Source organism: Eptesicus fuscus, chromosome 5 (genome assembly GCF_027574615.1).
Source record: "Eptesicus fuscus isolate TK198812 chromosome 5, DD_ASM_mEF_20220401, whole genome shotgun sequence".
Taxonomy (NCBI): Eukaryota; Metazoa; Chordata; class Mammalia; order Chiroptera; family Vespertilionidae; genus Eptesicus; species Eptesicus fuscus.
Window position 1 is genome coordinate 28,246,384 of NC_072477.1, and position 23,135 is coordinate 28,269,518.

At 32.9% G+C, this 23,135-nt stretch overlaps 1 protein-coding gene across 1 annotated transcript in view; it reads right to left on the reverse strand.

The window, feature by feature from the left end:
- GPHN (gephyrin) overlaps positions 1–23,135 on the reverse strand; it is a 425,375-nt gene that overhangs the window by 146,601 nt on the left and 255,639 nt on the right. Inside the window, exon 9 of the mRNA XM_008138937.3 lies at positions 19,510–19,644. Coding sequence (XP_008137159.1) covers positions 19,510–19,644 — 135 coding nt within the window. The remainder of the gene's footprint in view (positions 1–19,509; positions 19,645–23,135) is intronic.

Genomic DNA, 23,135 nt, shown 5'->3' on the forward strand with positions numbered 1-23,135 from the left:
TCTTTTGATTCCCCCCCATCATTTAAAAATGCAAAAATCATCCCTAGTTTGTGGGCTCACAAGGGCTGTAGTTTGCTGACTCCTGAGTTATAGCATTAATTTGATGAATATAAAAGTGCAAAAGAGCCCAAAGACAATTCAAAAAATATAAGTGGTAATTCAGGAGTAAGGCTGAAATGAAAATACTGATTTTAAAAGATCTACAACCATACCATCTAATTCATTATTTATATTATCCCTACTTAGTATCAGTTTTATTTTTAGTTCACTTTGTGCCAATAATCTGTCTTCATAAGTTGTTTTCCCTCTTATTGTTTTTAAAAGCCTTTAAAAAGTAACATATTTGGTTATATATTTGTAGCTGAATAAAAAATCACTATCATATTACATAAACTGAGTGAGAAGACAAAATTTGTGGCTTTGAGGTACTTTACTCCTCTCCTTGCTGTCTACTTGTCATTATTTCAGGAGCATATACCTAACTTTTCTTCTAAATATTTTAATATTCAAGCTTTCCAGGATCCCATTTTTAAAAACTAATAAATTTCAATTTTGTAAATTTACCTTTATTTATATTAAACAAAGTGTTAATTTGCCTTTTCTTATCCTATGTTTTCCAACTTTCAACACTGTCTACGTTGTTCTTCAATCTTGTGCATTACTTTTAGTATTCTTCTTACTAGTTTCATGCATGTGGTTAAATGGAAAATTAACTTTTTACTTTATGTGGTTTTATTCTTGTCATTATTCTCAATTCATTATCAGTCTAAGAATTTGCAGTAATTTTTGCAGTCATTAAATTAGGCAAACTCTGCTTAGGTGGAAATGATAATTTTATCAATATGAAAACTACTAAAAACCCATTGAGGGTTCAGAATACTTCAGCTTTGTACAATGTACAGAAAAAGATGATAAATTCTTAATGTAGAAGTCAAGAATCTATTACATTCTACTTTTTGCTATAGAGGAGTAAATGCAGGATAAAGAAGTATATAAATAAAATTTAATATTCAAAAAATTAAATTTTAACAGAATATTAAATTTTATATAATTGATTACCCATAATAAATAAGAATGCAAGATTCTTTTCTCTCTAAAAAATAATATATTGTGTAGATGATGCCAATCGAGGCATCAATGATTTAATGAAGTCCTTATTCCAAACTTCTGAATGATGCCTCACCTTCTACATTAAATAAAATATTTAAGCGGCAACATGGTTCTAAATCTTTTCTCTTAATGAAATATTTAGCAATGTTTCAATGAATAAAATGGCACCCATAGGTTTATTCTTGTGTGTGATCACCTACAATAAATTTGTGCGAAACTGGTCACTATCTGCCAATTTACCCCATTTTAGAAACAAAACCTATTTATATAGCCTACAGTCCTTAGAATAACTTTATTCTGCTCTTAAGCAACATTTTAAAATATACAAAGCATATTTTACAACTTTCTGGGGTAATAGAAGTTGAAGGTGAAGGAGAAAAAGCGAACATTCAGCTAAGCATTTTATTTGCATCTTTTCTTAGCTGAGCTCTCTAGAGAAGATACAATTTGCCTTTTGATAGTTTTTTTTTTTCTACTCTTCTAGTTAAAGGAAATCTTAGAATGATATACCTCTAGTCAATCTTTTCAGAAAAAAAAAAAAGGTATATAGAACAAAGTGTGGCCCCATGAAATGAAACAAAAGATGAAGATGCTGAGATTGGTCATTATGTACAACCATACTATGCAGTATAGGTGTAGAAAAAAGAAATCAAAGAATTACATGAGATAAACTAATTTGCAAAGTACAGAACTTTTCATTTAACCCTAATATAACACTAACTCCCCACCAAGTTGAGGGGAGCAAGTCTCAATTTTCTAGTCTTAGTTTGATTGAAAGAAAAAGAATATCAGCTCTCATGATTGATTAGGGAAGAGTATGACACTAAATACATATATTAATATAATCAGAATATTTTTAGTGATTTTTAGAATAATATCCACGTATATTTAGACTGACTTAGACATAGAATTCATTTTCATCTTTTTTTTAAAAACAAACAAACAGTGGAACACATTCTGAGGGCGATTGTGGATGATCTTTTAACTTTAATAAGAATATAAATAGAAAAGAAGGACTGGCTCAAAAGAAAGAAGTAGAAAAACACTTGTTATACTTTCCTTCTCTGTTTAGCTATTATAATTTAATTACTGATATTAGTAAAAACAACTTTGGACTTCAATAATCAAAACTTAATATAGAGATATACATAATTATATATGGTGTATAATTAAAAATAAGCTGAGAATTATCATGTCACTATTATTTTTCATTCTACCCTGTATAACAAAAACTATTATAGCAATATAAATTAAATGTATAGAACTAATCTTGGGAGAAGTGAGTCAGGGCTAGGATTCATAGGCACTTTTTAAAAAGCCTTAGGAATGGGAGGTCAGGGCTAAATAGAGCCAGAATTTAGAGTAAACCCTTGATTTTTGTGGACTTCAATTTAATGGACAAAATTTCCAGTCTACATGTGAATATTAACACTGTTAATTTTAAAATGCTTTTACCCAAGATTTGCTTATAATTAAATTAACAGGTTATTTTTTTGTTATTAATTCACTGCTATTTTTTTAAAACAAATTTTAGTGAGTAGGCCATATGTTGGAAAAAACACTGTAGTAATTTCACTGACATAAATAAATATTACATATCTACAACTATAGTCAACATATTTAAATCCAAGAGTCAACACTAATAAACAATATTCAAGAAATGATTAGCACGTGATCACACCGCAGCACTTGTGTTACTTGGTTCTGCTGTCCTGTGGCAAGACTTTCTGCAGCAGTTTTAAGCGTGCCTGCTGATGGTTGGACTTATGCTAAGCCATGCCCCAGTGTCAGAGCAAGTTCCTTCTCCAACCCTGCTCACTGTACTAACTGTTGGGAACTCAGCTCCTCCTTTATCCTGTACTCGCTGCGCCCTATGTTGGGTGCACAGGTCTTGATCCTGCCCTACTACTACAACTGTTGGATCTGAACCTCTCTGCCAGGGACTGGACTTTCTTGGACATCCAGTGTGCTCTGAATAGGGCCTTCACACTCTAACTGGCCTTGAGCATCTGGTGTACTCTGAATAGGGTCCCCACACCCAGCTTTGTGCATTTGTTTACTTGTGGTGACTGATGAATGCATGCATTTACTAAAATTAAAATTACAGTATACATTTAGAAAAGTTTTCTGTGAAATTAAACTTTTCATACATACTTAATTTTAATTACACAAATATGTCCACATAAGTAAAAATAAGTAAACTAATTTGTCAAGTTTTTAACATGCATTCAGAAAACATACTTTATTATATAACGGAATTTCAGCTTTAATGAACATTCCCTCTCCTGAGTTAGTCTGTTATATTGAGGTTTTACTGTACTGCAATAATTTAGCTTTTCTTCTGCCATATTTATATCATATACCATTTTTGAGATTTACTTTCATTTATCATAAAAATATATATTCAGTAGAGAGCTAAGTATTCTGAGTCTGAACTACTGGTCACAAAATACTATTTTTGCCTATGATTATATAATATATGCACAGTATTGAGTGGCTAAAAGGTATTGTTCTCTTTCAAAGTGTCATCTTAAGTATATTATCCTTTATCTCAAGTAAGATGTTACATGATGGTGTTCCTGGTAAAGATGCTTACTATTTTATTTTTAAACAAAAAAAATCTTACAGTTAATCCTAAAGAATCTGAGTTGAGAAAAGTCTATTAATTCAGAAAAAAAGTCTACTTGCCAGAATAACTATACTCTAACATAGATCACTTTCCTTGACAACTGAAATTGAATCATAAAGGCTCTATCACTTGGATCCAGCCCTGTTGGATTATTAAATTATAATCATGTTGACACATCTAACAGGGGACAGAAGAGACAGTCAACAGAAAAACTCCAAATGAAGTCTCATGAAAAGATCCTCAGAAAATTGTATAATTGCATAAGAAAAACAGATTTTTCAAAGTAAGTTTTTATTTTGTAACGAATCCAGAATGTTATTAAATCAACCTCAATGCTAGTGTGGCTTAAGGGTCCTCTGCTCTGCCAATTTAATCTGTATTTCATAAACATGAGCATGAAGCTGCAGCTAGAAAAGAGGGAGAAAAGAGACAAAAAGTAAACAAAAATGGAGATGAGAGGACAAACCATTCAGATTTGGAATTACCAGTCAGCAGAAGTTTAGGGGAAAAAAATCACCGAGTAAAATCGTACATGTACTCTGAGAGAGTATCCTTTCACATTGCCTTCTAGGTGATCTCTGAGCTCATCCAGCTTTCGATGGAGCTACATGTAAACATCAAAAAATGAATTGAAAAAGCAACTTGTTCTCTTCAGTTTTCCTTTTAAAAATAAGATCATAGCATTACACATTTCTCACTGCCTTTGGCAAACATTTCAACACATCAAAGATCTTTGTATAAACCAAGAATACATGCTAAATAAATCCGTGGCTAGGGAAGCCAACATTTTAATTATTGCATCTTGTCTCCCCAAAGCATTTAGAGAAAAGAAATACTGTAACTACCCTTTTAATCCCTATAGATTCACTTAAGATTTTTCTATTTGGTAGAAATATGGAGTAAAAATATTTAAAAATTATGAAATTTGCCTTTCTTTCCCAAACACACTTTTTGATTTAAGGCTGCATCCACATTAAACTGACTGAACCCAAAAATCTATATTTTGTTCTTATAAGTAACGTGTGTATATACATAATCATATTGTATATATACTTAAAAACAATAAACATACAATTATAACTTGAAGTTCTATACACACAAAAGCTGAACATAGAGATAATTAAACACACACATACACATACAATCCAGTTTATAGCAGATGGTGCTGCGGTTAGGGATGCTATTTGATCCTTATTTCACTATCAATAACTTCCCCAAAGTTATGTTGCTCTGCACATTTGAGTGTCAGTAATAATCGTTAATCTAAATGATTATGGATTTACCTTTCCTTAAAGACAAAGATAAAATGTGATACCTCACAGCAGACAGTGAGGAATGTTACTGATATATCATCAGGATACATAAACTAATATATTTGTGACTGAATAATTTTAACTTGCCTTATTTTTTAAATAGGAATTTAATCAACACTTCCTATCTCCTGTGATTATCCTTAGTGAAATTACATTTAAAAAATGATACCCAGTATATAGCAGTGTTAGAGAACAGAGAGGATGATTTGTCTGGAATTAAGGACACAAACGTACAGACACACCTTCATCCACGTGCAATCACACGAGTGGCACACACACAAATAAATAAACAGATACAAAAAAGTAAAATTAAGAAGGCAGAAGAGGCAAAGAGAGGAAAGAGTGCAGAAATTAGTGTTTAATAAATTGTTAAATGGAAATAAATTGAAGGTGTGTAAAATTTTGAAATGACTTAACATTAGGCCTGTAGAATCTAAACCAGCGGTCACCAACCTTTCGGACCTCACGGACCACCAATGGTCCGCGGACCACCGGTTGGAGTCCGCTGCATAGTTATTGAATTTTGGAAACATCCCAGTGTAGTGAAGTATCTGTCCTTTTGATTAGTTTAACAGTTACTACTGTTGCAAGAACAAATGGGATTGAGATATAAGAAGCAGTTAATTTGGGGGGGGGGGGGCAGAGAGGGGAGGTTCCTCTGTGTATTTTAAAAATTCAAATTTTTTATCTTACATTAATGGGGGCAGCATTAAACGTTATCAATGCAACTTTTAACTATGTCTGTATTTCTTAGGAGTGATAACTTGTTTACCTATTCACTGTGACTAAATGTTAGAGTATCAAGTACCCAAGATATTTAACAGCTAGTAAATGGGACCATCAGATCAGAAATATTTAAGATGTAAATTAGCAAATCACATACACAAATGGGCAAACAGATATATATTGTTTCTACTGATTGTTATATCAATTTTTTAACTTAAAAAATAAAATAAAAGGTATTGAATGCTTAAATACTGTTAGCTATATGTAAGCCCATTATACTAGCATCATATAACATTTCTAATTCTTAAGATCTTTATTTATGTATAAAATATGTTATTAATTCATAATTATTTTTCTGGAATAAACTGTAAATGGTAATAACGCTAAAATAATACTTAATTATTTTTTTTTACAAAAAACATAAAAAAGGAAGATAATATTCTGAAAATAAATTTAGTTCTCTGTGTAACAGGAACTTAACCCATGGTGACATCAGTCAGAGGAACGGTTTACTCTAGAACCCCAAATTGTGGCACCTGTAGTGAGACAGTTGCCCCTTTTCTTGTTTGTAGTGCCATTTAAAGCTAGTTATTTGTCAGCTTGCCTTCAGCTGGTTGCTCTATGTGTAGCTGAAACAAACAAAAAATATGACCCAACAGCCAATAAAAATATTAAAATAAAAAAAATGGGATGGTGAAAAATGGAAAAAGCTCCCTTCCTCCCACAACCCGCCAAAAAGGAAGAAGTGTAGGCTATAGACAAAATCTTGCCAAAAAATGTTAGAAACATATTTACTTTGAGGGATCCAACTCTACTAGCAACTCCTTTGCTTTCATCCGGCCGTCTAATTTGCTACAATGAGGGAAGATGGGTAAAAAAGACAGAATAAAGAAAAAGTGAACTTAAAAATTTTTCTACGCATTAGTAAATAATACATGCAAAAACATCAATTGACTTTTTGAGGTACCTCTTAGGAGGTCAAGGAGTTAACTAACCCAGAGGCTATATGACATGCTCTGCAAATAGGCTGGTCACTAGAATGCAATCATTGTTATGGCACTATTCCTAATGAAGAAATGTGCACTTACTTTCAGTTATCTTGGGGATTTCTGATGAAGCAGTATCTGGAGTAGTGTTACATTTGCATTTGGTTTATGAAAAACAAAGAATTATAAGTATACTTATGCATAGAACTTTGTTTCTTTCAGTGTTTTAGTATCTATTCCATTGTAATATCAGAAAACATTAATGATATGATTAGAAACATAAATGTTCCCCAAGTGGAAAGATCAGTCCTGACAAGCATCATTCTTGATAGGTGACAGAGTGAAGAACCTCTGCTTGCTGACCCAAGCATTGAGGTTGTTCAGCTGTCACTGAGATTCCCAAATAAACAATTGTGCTGCCCAACCAGAAAATTTTAATGCCAGACCAATGTCAGATATAAAGCTTTCCCTCAAAGCTTTCTGTATTTCAGTTGAATTGTCCTTCTAGGTAAGATAGAGGAAAATAAAGTTGTGATTTTAAAAATTTGTTTTATATCATTACATAAATGAGAAAAAGAAGGTTCTTAACACAAAGTGTTTTATCAGATGAGGTATAAACTAGAAATTCATTTGCTTTTTAGTAGAGCTGTAACAACAACTGATATTTTGTTTAAAGAGGAAGACAAAAAAAAAAAAAAAAAAAGGGGGGAGGGAGAAGGGGAAAGAAGCTTCAGATCAAGTGGATTCCTAAATGTAGAATGATGGCCTCCCTTCAGACTGCACAGGTCAAGTTAGCTGGAATGCTTCTGCTTGTATTAGGAGACAGCAGAGAAGCATCTACATGATGTCAAGTTCTGAGTGTTAAAGTCCCCTGAAAAAAAAAGAAACCTGATCACGCTACAAAATTATATTTGGCACACTATAGATTGTTTTATCCTTTTTAGGACATCTCAGATAGTATATGGAGATTACTAAATACTAAGAATTGAATTTTCATTTTGTGAAAAAAAAAGCATCTTGGCACATAAGAATTGTGTCCACTTCTGGTTTTACTCAATATAAATAGTTTTTACTAATTCTTCAGCATTAACTAAATTTATGCCCAAATGATAATCACCAATTCTCATGCTCAGTCAAACAGAATTCTCAAATTTAGAAACAATGAAAACTAAGTAGGATGGCTACTCCTATAAGACAGGGCCTCTGTGTAGACAACGCGTTCCTAGTAATTCTCTTGTGCTATTTTTCTTTGACCTCAGAGAACATCTTAATATCAAAAGTTGTTTCCCTTTTTAAATGGAGACTCATAATATCTTGATTACAAAGATAAACTATGTAGTTTCCAATAAAAGTATAGTCTAGTGCCTCATGCCGCTTTCTGAAAACTTCAAAAACTGTGAAGACTTTCAGCAAATTTTCAGTAACAAGTGAATACCATTTCTACATAGTTTTTTTTTGTTTTTTAGTTTCCAGAAAGCTTAAAATTACATCAAGTCCAGCAACATAAGGTATCTTATTCAAGGTTACATAGAATATTAATGACAAATCAAGGAACAACATCCACAGTTCCTAATTTATAGTTTAAGGTTGTATTCCCTTAATAGGCCTGGAAATAAATGGGTAGGACAAAAATTGATGCTTATTAGACTATATGTATGTATATATCTGTCTATATCTCCATCTATAAAATAAATTTTGTTATTATATTTATTTGTGGAAGAAATTTTTCCTAAACCATTTCAGTTCCAACTGTAAGTTCAAGTACAAAAACTTAAAGAATGAATTACAAGAGAGAAAATATAGTCACCATTGAACACTAAACATAAAGAAAACCAGACTATAATACTAATTTAAAGATATATTTTTGGAGTAGACAACTCATTTGTCAATGCTTGATATCAATTTTCTGCATATAAACTGGACTTTGTAAATTGAAACTATCATAAGAGGAAGATTTTAGAAAACCAATGTGGTAATCAAAGTCAGAGTTGTCATGTAATATTTTTGTGGCTCCTAAAACAGGTAATAATTCTAAACACTGAAAATTTTCAAAGAGAATCTGAAAAAGATTTGTCTCATAAACAAAAATTTTAGAAATACAGAAAAGTTAAATGAATAGATTTTGAAATGCAATGCTATCATTTATTCTAGTCAACCCTTAATCATCAACTATGATGGAACAGAATAAATAAGAGAAATCACAAAAGATTAGCATTTGAATAGGATGAATTAATTTAGTCTTCATGATAATTATAAGAACCTCACAAGTTAGCTAATTTTATACATACATTTCTCTGAGGCTAAACATTCTCTATCAGTAACTAATAGAGGTTAAACTGCAAATGTTTCTGTTACATATAGGATCATTGCAATATTAATGAAATTTTGATAATTAGATGTAAAGAATTGGAAGGATTATGAGTTGGTTGAAATGCTTAATTTATTTACATATATTGAAAAATAAAATGTCAGTTTCAAAACAAAAAATGTTATCACTAATAATTTTTCTATCCTGAAGAAATTCTACAAGCATTTTACTGAGATTGTTAAAATATAAACTAGAGGATCAAAACCATTTCAATATTCTCTTTAGCCTCCCAGCTAGAATATTTAACAAAACATTTATTAAAAATAGTCTGAAAATATTGCACTGTATTACTTCTTTTGCAGCATTCTAGGAATCTTTTTTAGGGATTAATTACTGGAGAATCTATCCTTAGGGATTAATTACCAGTATGTGTCTTATAAAGCAATGAAATCACTGCTGTTTGTAGTCACCTTTTTAATAAAAGCTTGGATTCCAGAAATATCATGTATAAAAGACATTGCCTGGAAGCTAATACAATAAGGGTTGTTGATTCCCTTTGTTTTAGTCTAATTTTTCAAAACTGAACTCACTGTAAAGTCATTTTGACTGCTAACAAGGTAAAAAATTATTCCTCTTGCCAACAATAAGTAGTTGTGTTGTTTTTATTGAAGCAAACATACAGATTTTAGAGTAGAAATTCAACTTCATATTAATTTTTTAAAGCTATGAAATTTCAAAGAAAGTTTAGGCTTATAAAAGCCACATAAAGATAAGTGACTATATCACTGGGTGTATGCATTCACATTTCTCTTTATTATAAGATGTTTTCTGAAAATTTTTGAGAAAGGGTTTATATTTTGTGTGTTTGTTTTATTGATAAGAGAATTCAGGTGTAGAGAGATTCAGTGGCTTTCTGGAGAACTAGAAATTAAGAAAATTTAGACTCTCACCTATGAAATGACTAATGTAGACTCCCATCCTTGTCCCCTGACATATTTTCTATTGATTTAGATGCAAAAGAAGATCAGATGGAGACCAAGCTGGTTGGAGAGACAGCCATGCCCTGCATGCTCTCCTCTGCTTAAAATGAAGCCAGAGGAAAAATGCCTAGCACACAGTGTGGCTCTTCATCAAACAAGAAGCGTTTTGGGACGCACGGTTGTTTTTTTGTTTTTTTTTTTTGAGGATCAGCAGAATATAGATTAAATAAATCAGATTCTCTTCCTAGAATGTTTTCAGCAGAAGAGAGGCACACAATGAAAAACTGTGTACGGCCAAGGGTAGAAGCTTTTATACCGAACCTGGTATGTAAAAGAAAGGTAAAATCTCTTACTTGAAAGCAAAATAAGTAAAACCAGAGTTGACCTAAATCATGATATTTACAAGTGAAATTAAAGTAAGGATCTTAAAAAAAAAAAAAAGAGTATGTAGATTAAACCAACTTTTCTGTTTGTTTGTTTGCCCTAAGGGTTGAATTCTTTTATTGTTAGAATTATCTAATTTACTCCTAATTACCCTGAGAGACAAACATTTTAAACCTTATTTTATTATGCCACTTTTTTAAAAGTATGGGCATCAATAATAGAAAAAAAACCTTTTTTCTTAGAAACTATCTTCCAACCAATATCACTCAGTGTATATTAGTAAAGCTATAGATTGTTTCTGGTAGTTATGATTTGGAGGAGAACATTAAAAAAAGTTTAACTTTAAACCTGAAAATTTAAACAAACTTCTGTAAGAAAATACTTTTTTAGGATTTGTCTTTAATCTTGAAGTTTTGGCATGACTGATTTTAGGATATATATAATTTTAAAATATAACGATCCAGAGAATAATTTAATTTGGGGTATGCTTTATTAAAGTCATGAATGAGAAGAGACATGGCCAGTTAATTATATGTTTGTTCATTCATTCATTCATTTATTTATTTATTTATTTATTTATTTATTTATTTATTTATTTATTTTAAATGTCTACCCTTCTTGCCCTTGGTTTTTTTAAAAAAATATATATTTATTGATTTCAGAGAGGAAGAAAGAGGGGAGAGAGAGATAGAAAACATCAATGATGATAGAGAATCAGGGGAGAGAGAAGATAGAAACATCAATGATGAAAGAGAATCATTGATTGGCTGCCTCCTACATGTCTGGGACTGGACCTGCAACCCAGGCACATGCCCCTGACCTGATTCGAACCCGGGACCCCTCAGTCCGCAGGCCAACACTCTAGCCATTGAGCCAAACCAGTTAGGGCAATTATATAGACTTAAATCATGGCTCTATCTAATAAATTGTTGCTGAAATAATGATGGCATAAGTTATTTCTGTTGAGCTGCTTTTGCACAAACATGGCACAAACTATCAAAAAGAAGTTCAGAGGAATCAAAAGTTTTTAATTAAAATGAAAGCTAGTATTCTTAATTTCATTATTCCTTGTATTTCTATATTTCTCACTTTCCTATCTTCATATAGCTTGCACAAACTCTAGTGGATACCAAGATAAATCATTATTTCATTTAACAGAACTAAGCTTGATCTAAATGAGAAAAATCTTGAATAAAGTTAGAACATTTTCAGTTGATAATCCCTAACTTTATGTACTAACATGGAATTTAAGATAAATAAGTGTAAATTATTTTATACTAATTGGGTATTAATATAATATCAGAGAAAAGGGCTAAACAGAATGGTAATAATACTTATTCAGTCAGTATAGAAACTTATTAAAAAAAAACAGATTTATAGGCCTCAAGGAACTTTAGAGGTTACTTAATTTAATAGCATGATATTGCAAATATAAAAACTGAGGTCTATTTTAAAAATATTTCAAAGTGGCAGTTGGGCTGATCCTCAATATTTAGTGTCTCATAGTGCAATTACTTTTACATACTCAATGTTAAGTTTTCAAACAACTTTGGATCCATAATTTTTTAAATGTCTGCCAATAAATAAGTCATATGCAAATACAAAAAACTGCTTTTAATGGAATATCATTAAATTGAATTCATCAAGATGCAAAAATGATCTCTTCTTGGTATCCATATAAATTATATGATCAATGAACTAAAGATTCTGCATATACTTTAAACAAAGGTAGAATTAATACAATTGCTTGGTTTAATTAAGAGAAAACTGTAGTTCTGGTCAGTGTGGCTCAGTTGGTTGGGCATCGTCCCATGCACCAAAAGGTTGGCAGTTTGATTCCCAGTCAGGGCACCTGCTTGGGGTTTCCAGCTTAATTCCCGGTATGGGGTGTGCAGAAGACACTGATGGATGTTTCTCTTTCTCTCCATATCCCTTCCTCTCTCTCTAAAAATAAATAAAAAAATTTTTATAAAAAGAAAACTGTGCCATAGCCAGTTTGGCTCAGTGGATAGAGTGTCAGCCTGCAGACTGAAGGGTCCCGGGTTCAATTCTGGTCAAAGGCACATGCCTGGGTTGTGGGCTCGATCTCCAGTAGGGGGCATGCAGGAGGCAGCTTATCAATGATTCTCTCTCATTATTGATGTTTCAATCTTTCTCTCCCTCTCCTTTCCTCTCTGAAACAAACAAATAAACACAAAAGAGAAAACTGTGAAACATTTAACTTCCAGAAGATCATTATATCATTGTTTTTAAAACTGAAATAGCTAACAACTGAAATATCCATAATAGGGGCTGCTGAAAAAACTATGCTACCTTCACAAATTAGAACAGCAAACAATAATAATGTATAAGATTATTTAAAAACATGTAAAGATGTTTATATTACTAAATGAACGAGCTAGGAGAAAATATTAGCTACCTAATAAAAGAGTAACATGCTAATTGAGCGTACCTTTGTGACACCCACCAGCCAATCAGGAGTGAGTATGCAAATTAACCCAACAAAGATGGCACATTAATTTGCATACACAGGAATCAAGTGGCTGGGGTGGAGCGGGACACAGGTGTTCTGCACCACCCCAGCCACTCCGGGCCTCTAGGCAGCGTGGGAAGGCAGAAAGGCAGCTCTGGGTTGGAGCGGAAAGGCGGCTCCGGCCAGAGCGAAGGCAGTGCCGACAGCCAGGTGAAGGAAGGACCATTCTTGCGCAAATCTTCATGCATCGGGCTTCTAGTAGTTTAATAATAATAGCTAACATTTAGTGAGCATTACTTGTATTTCAAACTTTGTGATAAGTGATTAATATGAATTTTAAAATTTAAACCTTATAACAACCCTATGAGGGAAATGGTATTATTATTTTTCATTTTACAGATAAGATAATTATGGTTACAGAGGTGAAGTAACTTTCTGAAGGCCATACATCTAGTAGTGATTCCAGAACCTAAGCTCTTATTCACTGCCTTCCCATTTTGATCCATTTATATAAATATTTGAATGCATAGAAAAAAATAACAGAATGATATACAACTAAATTTTAAAAGTCATTAATTAAGTGTAGTCTTAGAGGAACTCTTTTTCCCCCCTTATATACATTTTCTAAAATGAGAAGGTATATTACTTTTTTTAAAGAATAAAAGAAAAACCTAGCCACTTATAGACTGTCTAAGCAATAAAACTTAAATTCTACAGCTAATAATTTCTGGTTAGCTATATCTTCTTAGGATAACAATTAAATGTCATTTGCAAGTTCAGTTTTCAGAGTGGCAATTGTACATTTCACAGTTAAGTTATACTTAGCTTCAATGATGAATATAATTCTGTGAACGATAAATAATTAGAAAAGGATGGAAGGAATTTCATTTTCAATTACCATGATATATAAAGACAGAAGGGATACTAAATGAGATGAACAAAGAAACAAAAATCAATGTAAAATCCTGTATATTTAGCAGAATGCCATAGAACAATCATTTAAAATGATTTGTTGCCCAGCTGGTGTGGCTCAGTTGGTTGAAGCGTGGTCCCACACACCAAAAGGCAGCGGGTTGGATTCCCAGTCAGGGCACAAACCCAGGTTACGGTTATGATCCCCAATTGGGGTGTGTATGATCAGCAACTGATCTATGTTTCCCTCTCTTTCTCTCCTTTCATCATTCTAAAATCAATAAAAATAAGAAAATAAAATGATTTGTAAACTCAAAATTAATAGCTAAAATATATTACTTTTGTTTAACTTCAATTTTATCAAAATATGAAATATTTTACCATACTGGGTAGTGCCTTTCTCATTAGAAAAGTACAGAAGAGAACCATCTTTTATTTGAAGTCTCAAATATCTGTTTTGCTATCACACCAGAATAATTAGCAAAACAAACATGTTGTTATAAAGGAGGAGAAACTGAACAATAATGAACAAGAGTAGAAATCAGTTATGCAACACTCTGCCAGCTGTGTACTGATATACATAGGGTACTGGACAAGTAATGTTGATCTTATCTTTTTAGAAAAAGCTGAAAATTTTTATATTTATTTAAAAGCTTGTCAATTTTAAATGTTCTAAACTGAGTTTTAAAGAGCCAGGCTCAATTATATCTCTAATAAAATTATCTTACAAAAACTAGGCTATTACTTAAAAAAGGCCTCTCTGTATCTATTAGTAGATAAGATATCATGGGGAAACATTAGATGCCATCCAAGTGCAGAAACAGTATCTGTTTGGAAATAAGTCGAGTTGCCAGGAATTACAATTTCTGGTCTTGTATCTGCAAAAGACTTTGTGAAGCCTTTTCTCATTTTGACTTAGGGAGGAGAAATTCTATTCCCTGCTCTGGAATTAATTGGGATCACAGAGTGAGGGTGAACCATTTATAATGCTTAAGCAGGGTACTATACTGGTAGTCATTTACATACCAGGGGTGGGGAATGTCTGGCCCTGTGGACTGTTTAAGGCCTGTGAAATCATTTGGTCTGGCCCTGCCAAGGCTTTAGGGGTGAGTTAATTCAATGTTTGACCAAATATAGCAGGCTAATTTTTAAATTGATAATTTTGTATGGCCCGTGAATGATGTTATATATACCCAAATGGCCCTTGGCCAAAAAAAGGTTTCCCATCCCTGAATAAGATCTCTAGTCTGAGAATAGCACTGTAACATTGTCTCACTGAAAAAAATAAGATTTAAAAGACATAATTTTGACCTATTATATTTTCAAGAAACAATCAGTTTGCTCATTTGATTATACTGGTGGTTCTTTAATTCCATAGACCCATGAGGGTCCCTGAGGCCCTTTCAGGAGTCCAAAGGCCAAATTATTTCAATAATAGTACTATGACATTGGCCTCTTTCACTATGTTGACATTTTCAATAATGATACAAAAGCAATGGTGGGTTGGCACCTTAGTGCAGATTGAGGTGGTGAATTCAAATAGTATGAATAGTTCTTGTATTATTCACCTATCATGTACTAACAGATAAAAAAATTAATAAGTTTCAAAAAAGAAAAGCTAGTTTCATTTAACATTGTCCTGAATGAAACAGTAAATACTAATTTAACTTAATTTAAACTTGTCCCTTGAGTGTGGCAAAATGACTAGTACGAATATAATACTGCTGCTCCATACCAAAGGATGATGATTGTCTCAAGCAAAAACACTTATGCAGTTGTTTGAGTTGCATGCTGAACTAGCCAGTTTTGAACAGAATACCATTTTTACTTGAAGGAATGAAAGAGTACTGACAAACTGTGATTATTCAGACTTAGATATTCGGTAGACATTTTCTTGAAATGAGCCTGTCAATTCCAGAAAAACATTCAGGAATTGTTGTTTTGTCAAAGATAACTTTTAAACACAAATCAGAACTGTGGAAAACATATAATACTATGTTTGAAAGCTTCCAATACTTCAAAGTCATTTTTTATGAGCTGGGTGGTTATATTAATGAAAATGATTTTTTAATATAAATAACGAAATATGTCAACACTTAGAAGAACATATATTTTTCAAGTTACCAAGAAATGTGTTATAAAGTCATACTTAGGTCCATTCAAAGTTCAAGCCAGGGCAATGGATTTTTATATATCAAAGTATTGAATGGTCCTGACAAGATTTTTTATTCCATCCTTCAACTAACTTTTAATAGACAATTGTAAATTTTTGGTGTAGTTTCAAAGAATACCCACAATTATCTGAAAATACTATTAAAATCGTCCTTCCTTTTCTAACTACATAACTATGTGAGGCTGATTTGTTTATTTATATTCTGCAACCAAAACAACATATCACAACAGACTGAGTACAGAAGATGTGATAATTTGGCTGTCTTCTATTAAACCAAACATTGAAATATATTTGAAAAAATGCAAAGCAATGCCATCCTTTTCAGTAGTTATTTTTGTTTTGGAAAATATTATTTTTTTCCATAAAAATGTTATTTATGTTGACCTATAAAAGCCTATTATTCTTATTTTGAAGAAAATAAATAAACATTTAAAATTTATCAATTTTAATTTCTTGCACAGTAGATATTACTAGGTATAAATGCTATTTGGTGTTTTTAATAATTTTTAAGTGTGTGAAGGGGTTCTGAGACCATTATGTCTGAGAACTGCTGAATTTGACAAATAATCTAGAGAATATTATTGTTCAATATCCATCAGATGGGGCAATTAACTTTTTAGGAAATAACTTACATTTTTGTGTTTAGAGAATGTACTTTTGATGTCATTAATTCAGTGTTTTCCAACCTTTTTTGGCGTTTGTAGAACCCATATTTCTATAATGTAATTTACAGCTGAATAGATGTTGCTATACCAAAACTGATTTAATTTCAGACAAAAGCAAAGAAACTTAATGTTTACCAGTAGTATAGTGCTATTGATTTCGTGTACGCTCTTATAAATAGTGGAAAATAATTTGCAGACCCCAGCTAGTACCATGACCTAGGCTAAAATATTAGCAACCAAAATTCTCCAGAGACTTGGGAACCTCAGGTTCACAACCAATGAACTAGCCATACATAATCACCCTGGTGTTCAAAAAGAAAAGTGGTAATAATATGGAGTAGTTTATAAAACTGACTTCACTAAGAAAAAATCTCAGAGGAAATATTATACTGATACTGGATCAATAATGCCATTTTTATATGTAAAGGAAATCACATTGTCTTCTAGACAGACCTAATGAATAAAAACTGTGAGTTAAAAAATATTTATTCTTTATCCAGAGTAATCTAAATTCTTATGTTCAAAGGATAAAAGACACTTATAAAGAATTAATAATTATGCACTTTGTTTGAATATAAGATTGGACAGTGTATTCTTCATGTCGTTGGTGAAATGTTACTCCTTCGCGAGGTCTTCTCTGATCATTCTAAGTAAGGTTTCCCTCCTATTATTTTCTATCACTACAATTTTTTCATTTCTTCTTGCATGAATTTCAACTTATAATTATTAAATTATTGTAAAATTATAATATAATAATTTATGTTTATCTACCTATTTATTTTAATATACCATCGACTAAACTGTCACTGATACAAAAGCACATATAATTTAGATTCAATCAAGTAGTCTTATTATTTAAAATATTTAATAGAAAGATTAATTTGACTTTCTTTACTCCTTTAAGAAATCAATATTCAAACTAGTTTTTTATTATATTAGTATTCTGATTCAGCCTTAATAATTTATTTTTAAATTACACTAAAGCAATAATTTTATCTTTGAGATATACATTATGATGCTGGTAAAAATTATCTAAAAGAAACAGAAGCTTATTCCTAGATAAAAGTATAAAAAAATCCCTAGGAAAAAAGATATTCAAATACACTGCTTTATATGAATTCATTGTCAGTTTAAGCATGTGTTAACTAAGAAAAAAATGTCAAGATAAGCCACTTGCTCTCCTAAAGCTCTGCAATAAGCACATTAACTTAATAATTATCAACATATTTATTTTTAGGATATCACTTTAGTAAACTAGGAAATACCAAGTGAGTTTTAAAATTGGATTTAATATTCACTTTGTAATTAAAATGTAATTACAAAGTTTTAAAAGGACTAAGAACTAGTATGTATAATTAAATTATGCTTAAAATATTTATGTTCACAGTATATATAGTCAAGGGGGAAAATGCTTTGTCTTGGATAGCTCTGTATTACCAAGATTTAAATCTTAATATTTTGTGAATGGCTAAACATTAATAGTGACCTTAACTTTCAGCTTTAATTATTTCCCAGATTTTATAAATGAATACAGCTTATACAATTAAAATTTAATGCAGTCAAACAATAAATTATTTTGATTTAAAAATTTAAAAGACTTGAATGAGATTCATCTATCCAATTTTAGTATAGAGAACTCAATGTTTTCATTCAGTGAAGATGTAGTTGATTGTCATCCAAATGGCATTAACATACATTCCATGTCTAGAATGTTCTTAAAATTTTTCTTCACTGAAGATTTAGGACCTCCATTTTTTTAAACTATAAAATTAATATGTTATTTTTGATACAAGTCTAAAAACAATGATATACAACACTAACACTCCAGAGACTTTGCTGAGAAGGTTGTACCATGGAATGTAAAAGCAACTACATTATATATCAAGAACTGCTTGAGATCACTTCTAGTTAAATCGATTATAACACTGATAAATTCAGGGAAGTTGAGAAAGATGGCTATATAAGTTCTTAAATTTGATATAGAGAAAAAGTCTCAATTTGAAAAATTACCTGCAGAGCCCTAGAATAAATTCAGTGTACAGACTGATATCTAACACCATATCTTATTAAGTAAGAAGAAATTTTACTCTTAACCTTTTGATGCCAATATTTGATCCATTCCATAGAAAACTTGATAGCACAAATGATTAACTTAACCAGGGAAGGGACATTCCAGGAGTAAGCAGTCACAGCCATAATTAAGTTTGCTACTTAATTTATCGTATACATTGAAGATGTGAGGCAGTGAATAAATGTCTAATACTTTTCCCCCTATACACAATTCAGTACTTGGGAAAATAATAAAAGACAAATACTAAGATACTCCTTCCCTCCCCCAAAGGTTGGCATTAAAACTTTCTTTCTAATCAATTTAGATGTCTTTCCAAATATAGGCAGCAACAGTCTAAGTTGGATATGTTTGAAAAAATTTGGAATGATACTAGAGCAGGGAGCTACCTCAGACCGGACAGGTTAAAAAAACACACACCCTTTGGTAACATTATTTTAATTTGGCCAAAAATGCATTGATTTTCTGCATAAACATGTAACTCCACAACTATACTGATGAGTATGTGAAGAAAATAACAAGTCTACAGCAAAGTAATAGGAGCTACAGAAAGTGATACCTGTAGCTGTGATGTAGAAGTAGACATTTTGCATGAAATTTTTATTGTCCTTCTGTTGGCCTAGTATGACAATTTGTGAAACAGTAGGTGGTAACTATCTTATAGTCCATTAATTTTTCATTGTATTTATCATGCATGAATCCGACCTTGACAAGCAGAAGAAAATATTTGTTAGTTTTCCCAGATTCACATCGTAGACCACAGTGCCAGGGACTGTACTTACTTTTGGTGTTGGGCAGGAAGCAGTAGAAAGGCGAGATGTAGCCTGAGCACGAGGCGATTCTGAAGGAGTAGTGCTGAGGGAAGCTGTGTCTCGTGGGAGCACCTGAACGCCACGAGAAATTATGGAGTCTGGAATCTGAACAAGGGGAACATGCATGGTTTAATATTTTAAAAATACTAACAGCATGTAAAATCAATACCCACACCTAACTTGTTTTTGGACGGAGACTTTCTTTTCTTCTCATGTACTGTTAGTTATAAAAGTATCCAACAATTTGACGTAGAATAGAAACCTCCAGATTCAAAGTACTTCCCCTGGCCAAATAATATTTTATTCAACTTATTTATGAGAGCTCTTAACCACATTGTGGTCAGGAGTAAAGTGTTTGGCATTCATATACTGACTCTGTAATTTAATAGTTATGTATTTCCCAGATATTTTCCATTTCCCTTTTAGATTCATTTTCCATCCTTCTTCACCCTCTCTACTCTAAGCTGACCTGTATAGATAGAATCAACAAGATATGCTGGGCTTTCTGGTTTCCAGTTGGATTCAGCCAATGGGAGGCACCATCAGGAAACTTAAAGGAGTGGAGTAAAATAAAGTCTGGTATTTATTCCCCTGGTTTCTTCTCTACCAGGTCATTATAGGTTGGCTAGGATCATAGCCATCTCAGATGACACTTGCTTATAGCTCTTTTCTGGATTCTAATAGCATCTCCCTCCCTTTGCTCCATTAGGACTATCCACTATTACTAGTCCCAGGGCACTGCATTATGTCTGGTTGCTTCCCCTAAAATCTGCCCAACCCTTTGTAAATACCATAGTCCTTTATTAAACTCTTCTTCATTTAAGTATGCTATGACTTCTGCTGAGATACTGATGACTATATTTTTCCTTTTTTAAAAAATTTGAGAAGAAATTAGTTTTATTCATACCACAGGAATATATTTTTCTAATCATTTCTTTTATATAAAAAATGAAGATAATGATAGCATCTACCTCACTGGATTACTGATGAGGGTTAAATAAGATAGTGTATTTAAATTATCTAGCACTTCTAAGTAGTAAACACTTAATAAATATTGACCATTATTATTATTATTATATTATTATTCCTATCAACATGGTAAAGACTGATGTAACTGAGAATCACCAACCTAAAAATATACAAACATAAGGGCAAGTAATGTGAATTATTTATTTTTTAAATCATTAATATTTATGTTGATTATAAAATTTATTATTTGGGGCTATGCAAAATTTAGTTCATGTTTTTGGCTACTACTAATGGTGTAGTTCTTCTATTCTCAAAGCGAGAACATGACTACTTTCAAGTTTTGTGCACAAGATGGGAACAAGGTGATATTCAAAGAATATACCAAGAGAGATAAAGGGGAAAGAAACAGACACTAAATAGATGGGGTAGTCATTAGTTGTCTGAGAGAGAGCTACTTCATTAATTTACAAATATGTGGTAATTAAACACATCCTTAAAACCAATGAGTCATGGAGGAAATCACAAGGAAAATTAGAAAATATTTTGATATGAATAAAAATGAATACGTAACAGGGGGCTTCTGGTCAAGATGATGGAGTAGGTAAACATGATACAGGCATTGTCCCATACTAGTTCAAAATTATAACTAAACTACAGAATAACATCATTGAAAATGGCCTGAAATCTAGCTGAACAGAGGTCCTATAACTAAGGATATACAGAAGCCACATGGAGACTGGTAGGAGGGGCATAGACATAGAACAGGCTGATCCATACCCACATGTGGTGGTTAAAATGGACAAAGCTATCTTGGTTGCAGAGATACTCCCTTGAGGAGCATGGTGTCCCAGCCCCACACAGGCCCCTCAGCCCAGCATTACAGTGCCAGCAAGAGAAGTCCTCCTAAGTTCTGGCTGTGAAAACCAGTGGAGAATGGGCTGTTAAGAGTCCCAGGTGTTCCCCTTAAAGGGCCCATGCACAGATTTACTTGGACTCACTTCCTCTGAGCTCCAGCACAGAGGCAGCAACTTGGAAGGTGCCAAGGATATGTGGGAAGGAAATGAATTAATATGGCATTAAGGTGAAGGCTGGTGGGGCAGCTTTCTCCCAGATAGAAGTTCTGGCAGAAACTATTGTTCTTTGCAGAGCCCTCCCCGCTGCAAATGCACATGGGCACCATATCTGATTTTCCATCAACCTGATTAACACTGTTCATCTTCTTCTGGTGATCCCCTGAGACCTGGCCCTGCCCAACTTGTGGCTTTTCATTACAAATGGCCTGTCTTGGCTCATGCTACAGACTTCCTAAATTCTTTCAAAGGTTAATAAACCCCAAACAAGCAGTATCTGGCTTTGACATGCCCTGTATCTCTTGCTAAGTGGCCCAGGCTCAGCACTAGTGGTAGCCAGACTCTGTTCACAGCTTGGCCTCTCCTCGGCACCACCAAGACCAGCACAAGTAGCAGCCAGCTGCAGATTGCTTTAAGGATGGCCCTTGGCAGGGCACAGGCAGCAGCTGACCTTGGTCTGGACCTCAAGGGAGGCCCTAGAGCCAGTGTACCCTGTAGCCAGGTTCAAACCAGGCTGGAGCACCACCCAACCACCTCTACAAGTCATACACTCAATGAGTGAATATGTTGGTCACCAGAACCCTACTGAAGCAAGATCTTCTCTATGGGGTAGGCCCTTGCAAGCAACTCCTTTGCTATAGTCATGGCCAGTCCTCCTAGCTGATCACCCTGTGGGTCCATTCCTTCTAATGACATGCCAACAGCAATTAGGCTCAACTATAACAGGAGGGTACACACAGCCCAAATGGGTGCACCTGGAGTACCAGGCTCAGCTGACTGAGGAGTCTGTGCCACTGGGCCCTCCAGACAACTACTACATAAGGTCACTCTACGAAGTATGAGAGACACAGAAATCTATCTATATGTAAAACAAACACAGAGACACAGCAAAAATGGGGAGACAAAGAAACATGTGCCAAATGAGAGAACAGGGAGAATCTCCAGAAAAAGAATTAAATTAAATGGAGGCAAGCAAACTACCAGATAAAACAATGGTTATAAGAATGCTCAAGGAACTCAGTAAGAACTTCAACGGCATAAAAAAGGGCATATAAACCATAAAAAGAAAAATGTTAGAAATGAATACAATAAATGAAATGAAGGATATACTAGAAGAAATCAACAGCAGATTAGATGAAGCAGTGGATTGAATCAATGATTTAAAAGACAAGGTAGTAGAAAACACCCAATCAGAGCAGCAAAAAGAAAAACATAATTTTAAATAATGAGGATAGTTTAAGGGATCTCTGGAACAACATCAACTGCAACAACATCTGTATCATCTGAGTATGAGAAGGAGAAGACAGAGAGCAAGGGATCAAGAACTTATTTGAAGAAATAATGACTGAAAACTTCCCTAACCTGGTGAAAGAAAAAGAGACTCAAGTCCATTAAATTTGTAGATCCCTTTGGGTAGTAAGTATTGCCATCTTAGCAATGTTTTCCCATTTATTTATGCCTTTTAAGGTTTTGTAATTTTCAGTGTTCACTCTCTTTGATGCTATTGTAAATGGGTTTTCTTTTTTAATTTTTTAAAAAAATTTTAATGTCAGTATA